The sequence below is a fragment of the Talpa occidentalis genome, unplaced genomic scaffold (genome assembly GCF_014898055.3).
Source record: "Talpa occidentalis isolate TD23 unplaced genomic scaffold, MPIMG_talOcc4v2.1 talOcc4.51, whole genome shotgun sequence".
In the NCBI taxonomy this organism is placed as follows: domain Eukaryota; kingdom Metazoa; phylum Chordata; class Mammalia; order Eulipotyphla; family Talpidae; genus Talpa; species Talpa occidentalis.
Genome location: NW_023604873.1, coordinates 31522 through 52626, shown reverse-complemented (window position 1 = coordinate 52626; position 21105 = coordinate 31522). Strand labels below are relative to the sequence as shown.

At 36.3% G+C, this 21105-nt stretch overlaps 1 protein-coding gene across 1 annotated transcript; it reads right to left on the bottom strand.

Moving 5' to 3' along the window:
• Positions 1-9650: 9650 nt before the first annotated feature.
• Positions 9651-10343, bottom strand: LOC119260098 (60S ribosomal protein L15-like). The gene has a single exon (XM_037528987.2). The coding sequence runs from the start codon at positions 10304-10306 to the stop codon at positions 9695-9697; it is 612 nt and encodes a 203-aa protein (XP_037384884.1). The 5' UTR covers positions 10307-10343; the 3' UTR covers positions 9651-9694.
• Positions 10344-21105: the final 10762 nt, after the last annotated feature.

Sequence of the window (21105 nt, the reverse complement as noted above, 5' to 3'; positions counted from 1 at the left end):
TACAAAGAAATGGAAAGACATCCCTGCTCATGGATTGGAAGAATAAACATTATTAAAATGGCCATCCTACAAAAGCAATATACCGATTCAATGCTATTCCAATAAAAATTTCAATGTTATTCTTCAAAGAAATAGAACAATTATTGATGAAATTCATATGGAATCACCAAAAACCCCGAATAGCCAAAGCTCTCCTGAAAAAAAAAGGGAATGGAGGCATCACACTCCCAGATTTCAGGCTATACTACAAAGCCATAATCATCAAAACTGCATGGTATTGGAACAAGAACAGACACACAGACCAATGGAATCGAATAGAAAATCCAGAATAAACCCACAGATTTATGGTCAACTAATATTTGACAAAGGAGCAAAGACTAAGCATTGGAGCAAAGAAAGTCTGTTCAATAAATGGTGCTGGGAAAACTGGGTCGCTACATGCAAAAGAATGAAGCTTGACTACTACCTCACACCATACACAAAAACCAACTCAAAATGGATTAAAGAACTAGACATAAGACCTGAAACCATAAAATACATAGAAGGAAATATAGGCGAAACACTATGGGATATGCACATCAAAGACATCTTTACAGACACATTACCCAAAGCAGTGATAGTGAAGGCAAAGATCAACAGCTGGGACTACATCAAATTAAAGAGCTTCTGCACAGCAAAAGAGACAATAACAAAAAACAAAGAGAAACCCCACCAACTGGGAGAACATTTTGCACACAACACTAATGATAAAGGATTGATCACAAAAATCTGCAAAGAGCTGATGAGACTCAACAACAACAAAGAAAATAATCCAGTCAAAAATTGGGCAGAAGAGCTAAAAAGAAACTTCTCTGAAGAGGAAATGCAAATGACCAACAGGCATATGCAAAATGTTCAACATCACTTGTAATCAGGGAAATGCAAATCAAAAACTACCATGAGATACCATGTTACACCAGTGAGAATGGCACATATTAAAAAACTAGCAACAACAAATGTTGGCGAGGGTGTGGAGAAAAAGGAACTCTTCTGCACTGTTGGTGGGAGTGCAAACTGGTCCAACCACTATGGAGAGCTGTGTGGAGATTTCTGGACCTACTAAACATAGAGCTTCCATATGATCCAGCAATTCCACTCCTAGGTATTTACCCAAAGGACACAGAAACATCAATTCCAAAAAGCACCTGCACCCCTATGTTTATAGCAGCACTGTTTACATAGCTAAGCTTTGGAAACAACCCAAATGCCCAAAAATAGATGACTGGATCAAGAAGATGTGGTACATATACACCATGGAATATTACTCAGCATTCAAAAAAGATAAACACATGCAATTTGCAGCAACATGGATGGCACTGGAAGGGATCATGCTCAGCGAAATAAGTCAGAAAGAAAAAGAAAAATACCGGATAGTGTCACTCATAGCACGAATCTAGAAAACTTAAATAAGGGACCAGGAAAATGAATAACTATAAGAAAGTGAAAATCAAAATCAACAAAAATCTATGAACCAGAGACACTTTTGGGGGGGGGGTGGGTGGCGGGCGGGGAGGAATTGGAGTCAAAATGGGGGGTTGAAATTGTATGGGGAATATTAAAATAAAATTTATTATTATTAAAAAAAACCAACCCTGGCTGAAAAAAAATAACTTTATAGCTATAAATTTTCTCTTAGCACTGATTTTAAATGCATTACCTAAGTTTTAAATTATCTTGTTTCATTTCAAAGTATTTTCCAATTCCCTAGTGAGTTTTTTGTGACTCATTCACTGTTTAGAAGTATGATGTTCAATTTCTTATATTTGTGAAATTCTTATATTTTGGAAATTTGTGAGAATTTCCCTTATTCACTTTTAAATTTGCTCTATTGTGATCAGAAAACATACTTAGTATGATTTTAATCCTTTAGAATTGATCAAGTCTTGCTTATGGCCTAGTGTTTAATCTGTCCATGAACACTTGAGAATAACATGTTTTCTACTATTGATGGAATAGTTAATAGTTGTCTTTTAGGTTTAGTTGGTTTAGAATATCTTTCAAGTCTTTTATTCCCGTGGTTGTCTTCTGCCTAGTTCTTACACCCATTGTTAATGTGGGGTATTGATATACCTCCAACTATAGTTGGATTGTTTATTTCTCCCTTCAGTTCTATCAATTTTTGCATCTTGTATTGTGGGAATCTAGTAGATGAATGTTCAAAATTCTTACCTTCTTGTTGGATTGACCCTTATTATAAAACATTCTGTTTATCTCTGTTAGCACTTTCAATATTTATTTCTTCCCTGATACTACTGTAGCTGCTCTGCCTTTCCTATGGTTGCTATTTGCATGGTGTATCCTTTTTTATCATTTTACTTTCAATATTTGTATCTTTGAATTTCAAATGTGTCTCTCCTATAGACTCCATATAGCTGTTTTTTAAAATCCTGTTTGGCAGTCTCTGCCTTTTTATTGACTTGCTGAGTCAATTCAAACATAGTATTACTATTGATATAGCCAGATTTATGCTTCTACTTTTTGTTTCATGTCTTTATTCTCTCTCATTGTTTTGCATTAATTAAGTGAATATTTTCTGTGTAACATTAATTTCTTTATATTCTCACTTTATTTTTTTGTTTTTGCTTTTTTAATATTGTTCTAGGGTTTAAAATGCTTATCTACCACAGTTTCCTTCATTTATGCTACCTTAATTCCAGTGAGAGATGGAAATGTTACTTCTATATAGCTCTGTTCTCTTTTCCATTTCAGTGCTATTACTATTATGCTTATTACATCTATGTATGTTATAAACACAACATCTGCTATACTTATTACTTTATAATTTGAAACATACAGAAGCTAAGAGAGAGATAATACATGTATAATTAGTTTGTCATATTAATTTCCTAGTATACTATTGTTAGTTATTTCTTGTTACTGTAGAATCAAGTTACCGTTTGGTATTTTTTTCCTTACTCCAATATACCTTTAATCCTTTTGGCTCTGTTGTGGTTTTTTTGTGAAATAAATTACATTTCAGTAGGTTATAGATAAATCAATTCACTTAACTGATTTTTGTTTTATATAATTGCTTTTTAAACCAGTTAATATAAGAAAGAAATATGCTTGTATACTGTCTTTTATAATTACGCATTACCTTTTCATATTGCCCTTTATTTTTTCAAGTGGATTTGAATTAAAAGTCTGTGGTTATTTTATTTTATTTATGCTTGAACATATTCAGGGTTTTTTTTTTTTTGGTAGGATCAATGGATAGCAAAGAATTCTTTAGGTTTCTGTTCACAGTCAATCTTCATTTTGCTATCATTTATCAAATGTTAATTTTGCTGGACTTAAAATCTTTGACACATCTTTTTTTTCAATAGGTTCTATACTACCCCATGCCTTCTGGCCTTCATTATTCTAAAAATCAATTGTTAATCTCACTGGACTTCTCTTGTTAATGATAAAGCATTTTTCTTTTGATGTTTCCAAGATTTTTTTTCCTGTAGCCTTCAGCATTTTTTTTTTTTTTTTGTATGAGTTGTCTAGATAGGGATTTCTTTGTGTTTACTCTATTTAGAGTTGACTCAGTTGATAAATGACTGAATATTTTTCCTTCACCGTGGGAAATTTTCAGTTACTTCTTTGAGTATTTTTTCTGCTCCTTTCTCAGTTCTCTTTCTGGAACCCCCGTTTTGAAAATGTTGCCATGCTTAATGGCACATTTCTTTGTGATTCTGTTTTTTTCTTTGTTCTAAGCATACATAATCCCTGTTGATCTGACTTCAAGTTTGTGGATTCTTTTCCTCTTGTTTGTTTTGATTATTCTAGTTTTCAACTCTCGATTTTCTAGTTGTTTTTAAACTAACATCTGTGTTTTAACATTGTTGATATTAGCAGTTAATACTGTCATCATACCTTGATTTACATGTTTAAACATGCTTTTATTAATTACTTTAAACATATTTGCAATAGCTGATTTGAAGTCATTTGCAAAGTTTGGCATCTGGGCCTTTTCACAGGCAGGTTTTTTTTCTTTTTTTTTTTCTTTTTTGGTATAGATAATGCTTTCTTGCTTGAACATGTCTTCCTTTTTTTGTTGTTGTTGAAAATTGAATATTTTAGATAATTTATTTTCACCGATATTGATAGTCTTCCATCTTTTTTTTTTTTTTTAAGATTTATTTACTTATTTATACAAACACTGGGTACAGTCAGAAGCGCGGGAGGGTGAGAGACTTCACCAGAGCCAGAGCGGGGAGCAGAGCAGGCAGAAGGACCGAAGTACACTGCTGAGGGGAGCAGCGGGCAGCAGGAGAGGTCTGTGCGCCATGTGGGACCCTCCTCCTGGTGGCCGGGGAGCAGCCGGGGATCCAACCGGAGGCTGCGTGCAGCTTTGCAACCCAGCGCTCAACCGCTGCGCTACCGGGGAGGCCAATAGTCTTTCATCTTTTCCAGGCTTTATAGTTGGCTTGTTTGTGGCTTCTCTGTTCTATATCAGTGAAGGTGTTTTGCTCTATAGGGTGAAGCCTGTCGCTTCTTGGAGGTGCAGTCTTGGCTGTGTTTGTAGTCATTTTGGGATGTTAGTGGTTTTAGCAAGGCTCTTAGTTTCTTTCCCTGATCTGTCTTGTAATGTGAATCTCTGTTATCACATGCAACTAAGCTCCATTCATTACCTGCTAGTGTTTTTGTTTTTTTTTTTTAAACAGTGCCTAGGGCATAAATTTTTCTATAGTTTCATCCACTTAGGTTCTAACCTCTTTGCTGGGGTGGATTTTTCAGGCCAGTGTCTCAAGTTTTGTTCTGATTCTCTGTTAGCTGTCTCTTTCCTTGCTTGCCTGATAAACTAGCTGGGCTATTTTGCTCTCATGGCTACCAGCATCCTCTTAATTGCTTACTATGGTAATTTCCATTTCTTTTAACAATGCTTTTAGGCTTGAACTTCATATTTTGTTCCAGGTAAAATGAGTTTCTTTGAGGAGAGTTTTCATAGCTCTCTGTTCTAAGAATTTTCTCTCACCCTAGGAAATCACTGTATCACTGATCTGGAGGTGTGGAGAGGTATAGTGTCCTATTTCTCTTGGAGTTGTTAGAGCAGGTTGACTGATGTGACTGGGATCAGAACTGGCAAGGAGAAATTGGGGCAGGATGTTATGGATTTCACCCCCCTCATCTCCATACCTCAGACATCTGATTACAGCTCCTGGCATGCTGTTAATATAACTTCCTGAATATGGGGATGCTGGGAAGGAGGATGCATGGAGGTTGCCATTGTTTGTGGAATGGGAGAGGATTGGAGGACACATGGGTAGACTACCTGGTCTTTACTCTTTGTAGTCTTAGTGCTTTGTTATGCTGGCTCTTCAGAGACAACAGCAGCCATCTTGAGCTCTGGTTGATTTTCCAGTTTGATTGACATGTTTTAAACTTTAGGTATCTTTTCCCCCAGACACCTGACCCTGCACTACCTATTGCTTGTTTTTTCTTTGCCAGGAAGTACCTTAGACTCCTTTTCCTGGCATTTCAGATCTGGTCCATGCCTGTTTGGCTAGGCATTTACCCACGAGGGGATGGGTGATTTTGGAGTTTGATTGGGAATCTGTATATTGAAATCCTTCTCTTCCCTATTCTCATTCTGTCCACCAATTGAAAGTCTTTGGACACACAAGAGTTTGATTACTTTGCTTTATTTGTGCAACTGACAATGAGCCCCTCATATAGGCAACATGCATTTTGCCTTTAACAGTTTGGAGTCCCTGGTGACCCTTTGTTTTGCATGGAAGCAGAGTGAACCCCCTTCTAATGAATAGAGTGTTGTACGGGAACATTGGAAGGCTTTTCTTTTTGCCTCTCCTGGTATGGAACCTTAGTGCCTGTTTGTTATCTGCAACAGGTTTATCTGGACTCCAGTATTCTCTGTCTACCACGAGGCAGATTCTCTGCTCTATGAGTGAAAGCTACATGGAGAAAAGATCTCCAATCTTTTGGATATACTTGCTTATAATTTAGCCTCTATAATATGTAGCTGAGGAAATAGTGATTGTTGACAGTCTCCCCGTGCCTCTGTGAGCTATGGGAAGTAGGAACCCTATCTTTTTACCCTTATTATTCAGAGGAAACTTCAATCACATTGAACTTGGTGGGGAATGAAGGAAGTAACTAATCCTGGCTCTAGTATCACAGGCTCTCTGTTCTTACCACTAAGATATTGAAGACTTTCTTGAGTAATGTTTCTTTATTACTGAATGCCTTTAGGACAATTTTCAAAGACTTTAAATGGTTGGTTTTTTAATAATTTTCACTAGTTATAGTTGTTTTGCTTGGAGAGAACTCATCTTGCTGACATTTTGGATGGCTCATGTTCTCTTCTAAATAATCTTTACTTGATGGTCAGACATAGAATCTCAGGAGGACCTGTAAGTAGTTAAACTGGAAATCTGATTTTTTCCTTTGAGCTGTGTATATCTATGTGTGTGTTACATGTGTTTCTTGCTTGTTTTATCTTTTAAACTTTTTTGATAGGAGTTAAACTTGCTCCTTATCTTCCTTTATCCTACTTGGTAATCATTCCCTCCCTGTTTCCTCTCTGTCTCCTCATTTTTGCTTTTATAACGAGACTCCAGATTTCTACTTGAGCTACTGGAGATGGTGACCAAAAAATACCTTGGCTTTTGTAAATTAGTTCCTGAACTGTCTATCTGGCTTGGATGTTGGTCTTCTTAAGAATAAATTTGCTGCATTTGCACAATCCTCATGTGGCAATTATGTATAAAGATAGTACATTTTGCAATCAATATAAGGTGTGTTTAACTGCCTTTCCTATTTTAAGGCTACTTCAGTGAGGGAGCTGACTGGCAGTGACCTTCACTACCACATTACAGTGGTACTCTGTTAAAGATAAAGGGCAAATTATGTGATAGGAAAATATCTCTTTACATAAAGTTTAGATGTATCTGTTAAAGGGACAGATCTTTCATTAGAGCAACTGGAATTAATGGCTATCTTGCCTGAAGAAACTTTGATGTGAGCCTGTGTTTGAAGGGACTACTTTTCTCAGAAATTAGAGCAAGGTATGAATACATTGGGTTGCTGTTGAGTCTCATTTTTGGAATATTATGCAGTTTTTTCTTAATTATGTAATGTGTACCTTTTTCTGCACTGTTGGTGGGAGTGCAAACTGGTCCAACTACTATGGAGAGCTGTGTGGAGATTTCTTGACTTACTAAACATAGAGCTTCCATATGATCCAGCAATTCCACTCCTAGGTATTTACCCAAAGGACACAGAAACATCAATTCCAAAGAGCACCTGCACTCCTATGTTTATAGCAGCACTATTTATAACAGCACTAAGCTTTGGAAACAACCCAAATGCCCAAAAATAGATGACTGGATCCAGAAGATGTGGTACATATACACCATGGAATATTACTCAGCATTCAAAAAAGATAAACACATGCAATTTGCAGCAACATGGATGGCGCTGGAAGGGATCATGCTCAGCAAAATAAGCCAGAAAGAAAAAGAAAAATACCGGATGGTCTTACGCATAGCAGGAATCTAGAAAACTTAAATAAGGGACCAGGAAAAAGAATAACTATAGGAAAGAAAATATCAAAATCAACAAACAGCTGTGAACCAGAGACACTCTATGGGGCTTAGGGGCGGGGAAAGGAGGGCTTGGGGTCAAAATAAAGGGGTTGTAATTGTATGGGGAATATAAAAATAAAATTTAAATAAAAAAATAATATTGAATTAGAAAAAATATTGAATTAGAAAAAAATTATGTAATGTGTAAATTAAATTAGTTCACAGCACACTAATTAGTAAATATTCATATATAATCCATTTTAATTCTTTTACAATAGTTTGTCTGTCCCCTTCCATCTTCAAGGAATACCCAATTGTCTTAGCATCCTTTTTTTAGTATTTGACTTCAATGGCCTTGGTGAAAAGGATTTTGAGTCTACAGTGAAAGAAGTTACTTCTGTCTCTAAGTATAGGGAGCTGTAATATCATGAGATGGGAAATAATTTTTGAACCAAATAGACATTTGTTCAAATGTTTGAAGGTAGTTTTTTGAAGGAGTAGGATGTTTTAAAATTGAGATAGAGTTTGAATTTTTCTTTAAATATTGTCTAGGTGAAATTTATTTGCCTCTATTGTATTTGTTTTTCAGGCTGCAGGAGCAATTCGACCTCTTGTATCTACTGTCATCAGTCCCTCTTCTGACGGCTGCTTGGACCACTCACTGGAACGTGCCAGATATAGAGCAAGTGAAATGCCACAGGCTTTTCTATTTGATGTGATCTATGAGGCTTATCAGCAGGTAAGAATATTGGCTTTTGGAAAAAAGCTGTTGTGTTGGGAGTCCCCAAGACTACCTTTCCCCTTGGAAATTTGCTAGAAAAACTCCTATGATTCAGCATATAGTTGTGTTCCTGGCTGACATAGTGAAGCAGTAAGGAAACACGGTTAACTCAAAACAAGAAACAGACACAGGTGGAGACTTGGAGCAATCCATGATGAATTTTCCTTATGTCCCCCTCTTCCCCAGAAGGGGCAAACAAAATACACCTTCCCCCTAGCAGCAGGTGGGTGCTCATTAGAGACTCAGTGTCCAAGGTCCTGATGAGAGGTGGTCTCTTTGATATCCTTTGTTTAGCACATACAAAAATTCAGATTCTCAAAAGAATACTGGTGTTTAGCTGCTTAAACCATATTGTTTATGCAAATGGTTGAGACTAGTGGACCTTTTCTAGATAACTGCTGGGAATGCTGTGAAAGTCAAGTTGTCCCAGATGCTGACTGAGGGCTGCTCAGTACGCAGGTCTTTCCAAAGCAGTTTCAGACCTGCTGTGGTAAATTGTCTGCATAATTGCTTAGATGTTTTGTTAATTAAAATTGAATTAAAGGCAAGTGACTTTAAATAGAAAATAATTCTTTCATATTTAGATTATACTGGATTTCCTATGTTTTTATACATGATATAGGAATATTTTTTGTACTAATATAAATGATACTATTCATTTGCATATTTATTGATTAAACAGATATTAAATATCAGGTATTGGGCTTACTACATACTTTCCAATGATATGCATATTTCCAATGGCAAGTTAGAGTACCTGGGATGTTAGTCAGTAAATAGTTTGAAATAGATGAAAAAGTTAGGAATATGAAATAAAAGCAATATGAATATTGACACTTAAAATATCTCCTATTTTAGTTATAGGGTAATCCTATGCATACATTAATTTGAGAATCAGTATAGACTCTCAGTTATTGTTTTAAAATGAGATGATGTTGACTAGAATTAATTTTAATTGTAAGACTAATATGCTGTGCTTTGTATTTTCTTACAAAGATGAATTTGGAATAAATGTATTCACCTTCAATTGGTTGTTAATCATATGGATGCTAGACATTATTAATTTGAGTTTTTAAATTAAATATCCTATTTTATAGCCTGATCTTGCTGAACTGGAACACATCTACCACATTTCCCAAGGTTAATGAAAGAATTTTTTCATTTTATATAAACACTTATATTACAAAGAACAAATATATTCCAAAGAATAGATAGAAGAAAGCTACATATTAATCAAAAACTTAAAGATAATCTCATAATTCTCACAGCAGAGTAGTAATTTTCTTTTTTTTTTAACTATCCTAAATTGTTTTTTAGGTAAGAATTTTACAAACATTACTTATTAGCGGTAACTGTGGAGCTGGAGAGTATTGCGCCTTCTCCAAGCTGCACGGCGAGAACCACCAATAGTGTGGTGGTTCTTGTGGCCCTTTCCAAGACCATGGCTCTTGCGGCCTGCAGATGTTAGCCCCCGCATCTCCCTGTGCTTGTGGACTGGTTTAGTGATCCATTGGGTGTCAGGGTTTCTTCTGATAGCTTTATGGAATGGATCGATGAGGATAACCTCAAAAAATTTGTACGTGGAATCTTCACCAACCCAGTAAGAATTCAGGACTCTCAGAGCTCCACAGTGGTGTCCAGCTCGCTCTTCAGCAACAGATTGAAGGCTTCTAGCAAACTTCAGCTGATTTACACCATGGTGGACAGGCTTGCCATAGGTTGCACCCTTTGGAACTGGACGTTTGTGGCCACCACGGTGCACACAAATCCAATGTATGACATAACCTTGCTTGGCTTTGTATCCCAGTCTTCTCGCTTTATCCGGCCGGGTGGGGCGGGGTGCCCTGTGGAGGGCCGACAGCTGGCAATACCGCCAGCAGCGCACCCTGAGAAGAAAGCGCATCACATTGGACTTCTTCCTCCATAGTTCCTGGATGTACTTGTAAGTGCCCATTTTGGCTTACCTGATGGCTGCCGCCAGATGGAAAGGCAACTTTTCAATAGCATTTTATGGAGTTTTAAGTTCTTATGCACTGACACCTTGCTTCCCAGACCTGTACCACCAGCATGCTTTGGAACCTACAATGCAAACTCTGGTTTTTCCCCCTCAGACCATCTTATTCAGAACCCTGGGAACAGGATCCGATGATTTGTGCTTTAACCAACAAGTGTGGCAAGTATTCCTGATTATTGAAATTTGGGAACTACCATTTAGGGTGTTCATTGTACATGAAGATCTATTGTATTTGAATTTTGTTTTTCATCACAGACGTCACAAGGAATTTGACTATAGAAAATCATATGGCCTCTGGTCTACATAACTTGTTTATGTACATATTTTGAATTTAGCATATTAATTAGAAAAAGAATGCCAAGAGCTTATGTAAGGAAAGATAAGTAAAAAAATAGGTCCTATTTGGAGGTAAAAAAACCAAACCAAACCATAGCAAAAGTTGTTATTTTGACTTATTTGGATTGACCATATTAAATAGGTTTAAACTGGACAGAACTATAATATCAGTGCATAAACCCACCAGTAATTTCTGAACTACAAGTTACAGAATTGATTAAACATTAATATTTTTAACCTTTCAACTTAGGAGAAATTATAGTCAAGGAGTTTGCTCAGCAGTAGTTTGACAAAAATATTTCATTAGGTAAACACTTATTGAATGGGTCATTAGGTGCTTATGACTAGATTGTCTCTCCTTTGTAAGTTACTGTATAAATTTTAGTTTTTTCAGGTTTATTGAGGTTTAATTGACAAATAAAATTGAGATTTATTTATTTATTTCTTTTTTCTTTTTTTTATTTTAACATTTGTCATTTAAAAATTTTTTTTAAACAATATTTGCTTCCCCCCAACCCCTTCAGGTGTAGTCCCCATAGAATTTCCTTCCCCAAGGCATCCATGCACCATCACCCCAGTCCCCTGTGCTCCTCCCTCCCTCCCTCTGATCCCTCTCCCTCCTCCTCCCCTGTAGTATGTCTCTGGGTGTATAATTGTCTGTTTTTGCTTTGTTGTGTTTTATACTGTTATTATTTTTTTTTTTACACTGCTATCTTAATTGGTTCCCCTATATTCCTGTTATAAGTGAAACCATCTGCTGTTTTTTTTTTTTCTTCTGGCTTATTTCACTGAGCATACTTCCTTCTAGCTCCGTCCACGTTGCTGCGAATGGCATGAGTTCATGGCTGAATAATATTCTATTGTGTATATGTACCACATCTTCTTGATTCAGTCATCTATTTTTGGGCATTTGGGTTGTTTCCTAGTTTTACCTATTGTAAATAGTGCTGCAATAAACATAGGTGTACAGGTGCTCTGTTGAATCACTGTTTTTGTGTCCTTTGGGTAGATCCCTAGTAGTGGAATTGCCGGATCCTATGGTAGCTCCATTTTTAGTAGATTGAGGAACCTCCAGACAGCTTTCCACAGTGGTTGGACCAGTTTGCACTCCCACCAGCAATGCAGGAGAATTCTTTTTTTACCACATCCTTGCCAACATTTGTTGTTGCTTGTTTTTTTGATGTGTGCCATTCTTACTGGTGTACGGTGGTATCTCAGTGTGGTTTTGATTTGCATTTCCCTGATGATAAGGGATGTTGAACATTTTTTCATATGCCTGTTGGCCATTTGCATTTCCTCTTTGGAGAAATGTCTTTTGAGTTCTTCTGCCCATTTCTTGACTGGATTGTTTATTTTGTTTTTGTTGAGCCCCTGTGAGTTCTTTGTATATCTTTGTGATCAGTCCCTTATCAGCTGAATGGAGTGCAAAGATTTTTTTCCTAATCAGTGGGGTGTCTGTCTGTTTTGGTTAATGTCTCTTTGGCTATACAGAAGCTTTTCAGTTTGATGTAATCCCAACTGTTTATCTTTGCCTTCACTATCACTGCTTTGGGTGATGAGTCTTTAAAGATGTTTCCGAGATGTATGTCTTATAATGTTTTACCTATATTTTCTATATATTTTATGGTTTCAGATCTTATGTCCAGTTCTTTTATCCATTTTGAGTTGACTTTTGTGCACGGTGAAAGGTAGTGGTCTAGTTTTATTTTTTTGCACGTGGAAGTCCAGTAAAATTGAGATTTAAAGTGTACAGTGTAATCTGTACATATATACATTGTGACATGTAAAAGGATCGCCCCTCTCCTGAATAAGTTAACTCATCGCTTTCCTCATATATTTCCCCCCACACTTTTTTTGGTGAGAACATTTAAGTATAGCCTATTCATCGATTTCAGTCACACAGTATAGTGTTATCAACCATAGTCACAATCAAAATGTTAACATTAGCTCCTCAGCCCATAGTCTTAACTAAAAGTTTGTGCCCACCTCCGTTTACTAACCTTTTCCTATTTCCTCCACGTTATAGTTTCTGAGAATAACTTTCTACTATTTGAGTTGAGCTTTTTTTGATTTCACATAGAAGTGATAGCATGTGTTTGACTTTCTATGACTTATTTCACTTACCATAATGTTGTTCAGGTTCATCCAGTAGCAGACTTTCATACCTTGACCCTTGTGAATAGTGCTCCAATGAACATGAGAGTTTGTATAGTTCTTTGAGATGGTGGTGTTTTATTTCCTGTGGATATGCCCAATAGTGTATTGTTGAATTGTATTGTAGTTCTCTTACAATTTTTTGAATAACCACCTCCTGTTTTCCATGGGACTGTAATTCACATTCCTACCAGCACTCTTTTAGGTTGTATGTTTCTAGGAACTTATCTATATCTTCTTTGTTATCCAGCTTATTGTATAATTTTCATACCTAGTTTCTTATTATCCTTCATACTTGTGTCTTATCGCTTTTCATGTCTTTTTTGATTTGTAATTGAGTCTTAAATTAGCAGCTCAATCCTCAGGCATAACTTGTGAGATAAGCAGTTAGACTCCTTTCAGGAAAAGATTGGAAAATAGATGTTTTTGCCTGTGTTATCTGGGCTGAACCTTGAGGGATAGCTGCAGTGGGTGCTCTGCCTGTTGTTCAGAGTATCTTAAAGCGAGTGTGCAGATCTGTGGTCCAAATCATCTACTCTAAAATTAGGAAAACTTGGATAGTATAGAATGTTGTAAATGCTTATGCTTATGAATATATTTGAAGGTAAACTGAGGAGATTAGCCAATACATTATATCTGAGGCATTAGAGAAAGGAGTCAGAGACCCAAGAATTTGCTCTAAAAAACTAGAATATAGTACATATAATTGCCATTCATTTAGATTGAATGTGCTGGTGAAAAAGGTTTGTGGGGTCAGATGAAGTATTTGGTTTTGACTGCTAAATTTGAAATTCCTTTGAGATATACAGTTTAAAGTGTTAAGAAGGTAGATATGTGAATCCATAAATGAGTGGATAAGTCCAGAGGAGGTATGTATTTTGGAAATCTAAATGCATACACCTTTAATGCCTTGGAGTTAATGAAGATCAGCATATGAATGGGTGTAGAATAAAAGAAATTCAAAGGCTGAACCCTGAAGCAATGTCCAAGGTGTTTTGAGTTTGGGGAAGTGTATTGGTTTTCTATCCATGCTGTAACAAATTAGCACAAATTTAATTAAACACATTTATTCTCGCTATTCTGGAGGTCAGGAATCTAAAGTTGTTTGCCTTTGTTTCTGGAGACTATAGTAGAGAATGTGTCTCATTTCTTAGGTTTTGTTTCTAGGAACATTTGTATTGGGGCTATATTTTGGGAATTTATGGAAAACTGATTAAAAACTTTAGGTCAAAAATTAAAACTACAGAGCCAGTGAATAGCTCAGTGATTAATATGGCTTTGAGATATGGAGTTGACTTTTTATTTTTTAAATCAAGAGTGTAACTTAGCATTTTGGAAGCAAAAAAAAGCAAGTACTTACCATTTCCTTAGAGTTTAGCAGAAACCAGTCTATTGTAACTTTGGTCATATGAAATCAGATATGTAAAAGAAACACATCTTAATCTAACTGAAAGGCATGTGGTCTGTGGCCAAAAAAGAGTAGATGTACAGATTGTGGTTATGGATAACTTTCCTTCATTGAATGATTTTGGAAGGTCAGAGATATAAGATGCTGTACTGTATGGTTACTTGCTGGGCTGTCATTTTTTGCTGTGCTCTTGTCTTATCTCTTTCACCCTCCTGTTCAAAATGCTCTAGCTGTTCTCACTTTGTTTTAGTTAGAAAATATATGTTTCCTCCTCTTTTCTATCTGTCCTTCCTATCTTGCAACATATCTTTTTGATATCAGGTAGTTTTTTTCATACCCAGGGAAGGCTTTATTGTCTCTCCCAGACTAGATTATCCAAACTCAGTAAGAGTTAACAGTAATAATAAACTTAAAAATACATATCAGAAACTAAAGGTAAAATTGAGGAACACAGAGAAAAACCACAGCCTTGCTTTTATTAATAATTATACCACAAAGAACAAAACAAACTAAAATTTTACAAAGTTAGAAAAAAAAAAACCTAAAGAATGCAGAAAGGAATTAAGTACTATCTATTAAAATAACAAGATAAAAGGCAAAAATTTTTTTTTTTTTCTAAAGGTCCTCTTTTCTGCCTAGCATCAGAATTATTCTTGAAGCTGGTTATAAACTGTCACACTTCCATGCTAGATTATGAGACTATGAGTCCTGTGTAGACAAGGACTGTATCTGTTTAGTTGTAGCACCTACTTGATATATTAGTATTAAGTATATAGTCAATGGAATGACTATACAAGGGTGTACATGCAAATAAATACATGAACACATTCCACGATCACCTAATGAACTGTTGTGTGTTCTAGCAAAGAGATGCCATTATTTAGGGGGAAGAAATAAGGTTCAAAATGGAAAACTTTTTGATTCACTTGAATGCTAAAGGACATTTTGCATGGCTCATACTTAGATAATGAAATGATTAGAATAGATCATGAAATAAATTTTGATCTCACTTATACCTATTACCTTTTATGCTAATTTATTTAGTATATGTCTTAGCAACTGAGTGGTAATTTAGCAGTTTATGGCCAAGAGAAAAATTTTACTTTAGAAAAATTGTGCATTGATGGGAAAAATATGGTGAGATATCCTAAGGGCATGTTTTATCATGAAAGAATACATATCATTAAAATAATAACAAAATGATTTTATAATATTTTTCCTCATATAATATGTGTTTAGTTATGTAGATGAATTAATAAAAAAATGTTTATTCAAGAAAATCCAGAAATAAACCCACAGATTTATGGTCAACTAATCTTTGACAAAGGAGCAAAGACTATGCATTGGAGCAAAGAAAGTTTGTTCAATAAATGGTGCTGGGAAAACTGGGTCGCTACATGCAAAAGAATGAAGCTTGACCACTACCTCACACCATACACAAAATCAACTCAAAATGGATTAAAGAACTAGACATAAGACCTGAAACCATAAAATATATAGAAGGAAATATAGGCGAAACACTACGTGATTTGCACATCAAAGACATCTTTACAGACACATCACCCAAAGCAGTGATAGTGAAGGCGAAGATAAACAGCTGGGACTACATCAAATTAAAGAGCTTCTGCACAGCAAAAGAGACAATAACAAAAACAAAGAGAAACCCCACCAACTGGGAGAACATTTTTGCACACAACACTAATGATAAAGGACTGATCACAAAAATCTGCAAAGAGCTGATGAGACTTAACAACAACAAAGAAAAGAATCCAGTCAAAAAATGGGCAGAAGAGCTAAAAAGAAACTTCTCTGAAGAGGAAATGCAAATGGCCAACAGGCATATGAAAAAATGTTCAACATCACTTGTCATCAGGGAAATGCAAATCAAAACTACCATGAGATACCATCTTACACCAGTGAGAATGGCACATATTAAAAAAACTAGCAACAACAAATGTTGGCGAGGTTGTGGAGAAAAAGGAACTCTTCTGCACTGTTGGTGGGAGTGCAAACTGGTCCAACCACTGTGGAGAGCTGTGTGGAGATTTCTGGACCTACTAAACATAGAGCTTCCATATGATCCAGCAATTCCACTCCTAGGTATTTACCCAAAGGACACAGAAACATCCATTCCAAAGAACACCTGCACCCCTATGTTTATAGCAGCACTGTTTACAATAGCTAAGCTTTGGAAACAACCCAAATGCCCAAAAGATGCATTTGTGATCAAGAAGATGTGGTACATATATACCGTGGAATATTACTCAGCATTCAAAAAAGATAAACACATGCAATTTGCAGCAACATGGATGGCACTGGAAGGGATCATGCTCAGCGAAATAAGCCAAAAAGAAAAAGAAAAATACCGGATGGTCTCACTCATAGCAGGAATCTAGAAAACTTAAATAAGGGACCAGGAAAACGAATAACTATAAGAAAGTGAAAATCAAAATCAACAAAAAACTACGAACCAGAGACACTTTTAGGGGGGCGGGGGTGGGAGGGAGGGATTGGGGTCAGAATGGGGGGCTGCAATTGTATGGGGAATATAAAAATAAAATTTATTATTAAAAAAAATGTTTATTCATTATATCCTGCGTGCTGGTGGTAGAATGCTGTGTCAGTTGGCTTAAACTGGGAACTACTTTTCTGGGTTATGTTTGCAAAAAGAACAAGATGAGTGATATTTAGAAGGCCAGATGTAAAACAGAAACTATTTTTTTCCTTAAGGTCATTTTGTCTTTTACTTTCAAACAGAGTAACCAATATACACAAAACTGCCTCTCTTCTCTGTCTCTAGCTCACTGTCTAGTTTGTTTCTTGATTGGTAGCAGTGCTGATCATCAGCTAGCTCTGGCTTATCACCACAGTCCAGCAGGGAACCTGCTGAGGCTATAGCTACACAGAACCAGCTATTCTGTAGACCTCTCCATGACTTTCCTCATAGACTCCATTTGGTGCCTGGGTGTGCTCTCTTGTCATGTCTCCAATATTTTCAGCCCACTTTTCTGGTCCTTGTAGGTTCTAATTCCTACCCATGTCCCCTCCCCACTCCCCATGGACAAATTATGCTGCTCCCCTGACACTTTAATTCAACTGTGGATTGTGTCCACACGATGAATACTTCGATATACAGCAACACTTACAGATTTTTACCATTGCTAAATTATTTTTTTACCTCAATTAGAACAGTATACATTTCAAACGATACACATGTCTTTTATAAGGTAATAATTTTCCATGGTGTTTGGTGCCAAACTTGTTTGAGTTGTAGCATAGCTTTCTTTTTGGGTGTTTCACAAAGTATTGCCAAAAGAACTAAAAGGAAAATTTTGCTTTTAAGTAGTTCTGGCCGGATTTTGGTTTATTGGTCTCTTGCCTAGAACATTTGAAAAGTCACACACAGTGATATAAAAAAGATTATGAACTAATATTAAAACTGGCATGTTCCATGTTGGAACCACCTTTGTTGTAAAGAATAGTCTGATCTGAAATAGTGTTGTGGAATCCGACCCTTCAAAATAGGTACCCTCCTTCATGTATTTAAACATTATGGACTTATAACAAATGAAAGTATATTCTTTTTCCTAGAAATGCTTTAAAAATTTGTCATAATTTTATGGACATTATTGTTTTTTGGCATTAATATTAGAAAGTTTGATGTTTCAAATTATGACTTAGAAATATATTGAAAGTTTAGCATTATCTGGGCAATTAGAGGAGACATTTTCATTGGCTTTGAATAAAAACTTCTAAACTTTAAGCCTAGTGGAATTTTTTCCACAGAGAATATTTAGGACAAGGGTTTATTGTTTGTGAAAATTATGTGCACTGCTTAATGCCAGCATGACTATACATTTCATAAACCTCACAGTAGGTAGTCTGAAACAAAATTGTTAACAGTTCCTCTGCTTACAGTATTCTGTAGATTCTGTGTCAAATCATTACTCAGCTTTTGGCTCCTAGTAATGGAAGAATAGCTTGAATAGTTAACCTTCTAGTGGCTAAGTTAGAACCTTGCGCATGCGTTTGCAAGTGTGCTCCCCTCCGCCCTGTCATTATCTCTGTTTCTCTCTCTCTCTCCCCTCTCCCCCAATCTGAGAGACACAGACTATATACAGAATAAGATATAAGTGTATGTGTATATGTTTATATTTTTATAAAAGCAGTGAAGAATGAACAAAATTTGGCCGGAGTTGAAAGGGATTCAGTCCTTAAAAGAAGGAAATCGATGGGTTAGATCCACATTTATATACTTTGTCATTTAATAATTTTATTGCCTCTCTAAATCTGTTCTTTACTGACTTCCTAGATTCCATGGATACATATCATTTGTCAAGAAATTTTAAGATTCATTATCTGATAGTGCATAAGTTATATTGTTGCAGGACTGGGTTTTCCTGCTCTTCTCAGATCTGGTATGTTTCCATTCCTGCTGTCTCCACTGGTGCCACTAGTGTGTATGTGTAATAATGAGTGCCATTCACTCTCTAGTAAGTTTTTGATACAAGTTCTGGCTTGCCATTCTCTGCCTGCCATCTTCTCTCTGCTGACTGTCTGGTGGAGATTTTCCTATTTGCGAACCCTGACCCATAGTGCTTTGCCTGCTAGCCTTGGTTCCATGGCAGTCCAGCAGTAGGTTTTCAGTTTTTTAGTGCCTGTCTGCGGTGTCACCTTCATTAGCCTCAGGCTCCTGGCCATCTGGTGGAGGGTTCCTGGCTTACCAGTCCTCATTTGTGATTTCTAATCTGTCACCCTTGGCTTCCTGACTGTGTTTAATCTTTGGCTCAGGTCAAAGCATTAAATTATTTCACCAGCTAGTAGCTGGCAGCCATGCACTCTCCAGTGAGGTTTGGATCTCAGTTTTGAAGAAAAGTCCCTGTCTTCTCTTCATATATATTCTGGGTATATTTTCTCAGACTCAGAATATTTTTTAGAGTTCTCTTTTATTCATTCTTATCACTTAAATCATTGTACATAGCTAAGAATACTATTCAAATTCTTCTGTAGTTTATGAATCTGAATGAAAGCTGAATGACACATACACTCCCATCCTCTCCCAGAGCATTTCTCAGTTTCTCTAGGGGCAAGGCAGAAATCTTTTTCTCTCTTGGTTTTTTTTATTATTATTTTTTTTGGTCTTGAGAAGCCAGAGGATGGAACTTGGGGCTGCAGGGTGTTTGGGAATTGAGGGAGATTTTCTAGAATGTAGGGAGTCACAGCGAAGTGAGTGTCTATATTTGAGCATATAAAATCTCCTCAAAGCCTGTGCATGCATGGGGCAAAGTTCCAAATGACCCAGGGAAAATAAAATTGGAAGCCTGGATGAGTGAGATGAGCAGAGACTTGAGCGGCTACTTGCCTCAGGGGAGACAGTTTGCGTTTTCAGCGTTGGTATGTTAAAGGGAATTGGTAAATTCCTCTGGTTTTTCATTGATAAAATAGAATCCTTTTCCCATTTTGTAGCACCATGCCCAGGAAACACTGTGGAAAATAACAGGATCTGTAGTTTGTAAAAACATATCAACAGTGTCCAGAATATATCTCAAGATTATTAAATATTAAAAAAGAGGTGAAAGTGATTTACATTTAAAATATCAGTTGGAAACAACAGTATAGGACTTTTCTTGTATTGAGGTAAAATTTTATTTATTTTTTTTCATTGTGGTAACTGTGAAGTACATTGTTGTTTGTGAATTAGAAGAATAGCCTCCCCACTCTCAGGTGTTGTTACCATACTGTACCCACCACCAGGACTTTAAAATAACTGCAATAAATATGTTGAATAATTCACAAGAGAAGGTTGATACCTTGTAGGGTATTATGAGAGATGGGGATGAGGGGTATGATGAGATATGGGAAAGGTAAAAAAGAAGAAACAAATAGATATCTGAGAACTGGAAAATAGGATACCTTGATAAAAAATGTGCTGAATTTGTTGGCAGTGATCAATAGTGGATGAGGGAAGGATCAGTGAACTTGAGGATAGACTGGATTTCAAGAGATGAAGCTTGGAAGCTACAAGTCTTATTACAGTCTGGATCTGGGCCTGGAATATCACTTCTGTTATACTCCATCAGTCAGAGCAGCTTAATAACCCTCCTTCCCAAAGAATTTGTGGTAATCTTTAATCCACCACACCATCATGTTATGACGTCAATATGTGTGGAATCGGACAACACTGTGTTTTAGTTTCTGCTGTGTAGTCATTGTTTAGTGATTTGGTACACTTCTTAGTCTTGGTATTATTATCCATGAATGAGGAAGATATCCTTTTTTGGTTGTTGAGAAGGAAATAGCTAAAATAATAGAAAATTAATGAAAGTTCTATGTTATTTTGAATAATTTCATTATTCTTTGGTTCAATTTTTTCAGTCCCTAGTAAAGTGTTCTCATGTATACTTGTAGTTAATTATATAACCTTTAAGTTTTATGCTTTTGAGATAGATTTAGAATAAGCCTAGAAGTTTTCCATGAAATTTTGCTTTTTTCTTGTGCCAAATTACATTTTGTTATTAATCATGGATAGGGGGTATAAGTTGTCAAACCAGTGAGGTATTGTTACTATTACTGACTAAATAATTTGATCTTTTAATGGTAAATGTATTAGCATGCCTTGTGGTCATCTTTACGCTGTAATGATAATTGAATTGACACCAAGTCAAACCACCGTTCTGGTGAATATACCCTTTGCTGGGTTTATCTGCTTTGCTGCTCTGGCATCTGAATTGCCTTTCCTCCCTTCCTCATGCCTGCTCCCTGGTAATGGAAGGGAATAAAAACAATGATGACATTGGGAGTCCAAAATGTTTTAATTTTATTTCTGGCTTTGTGATCTTGA

Bases quoted from the DNA above. Each gene is read 5' to 3' on its own strand.
- LOC119260098 (XM_037528987.2), bottom strand. From the start codon at position 10,306: ATGGGCACTTACAAGTACATCCAGGAACTATGGAGGAAGAAGTCCAAT.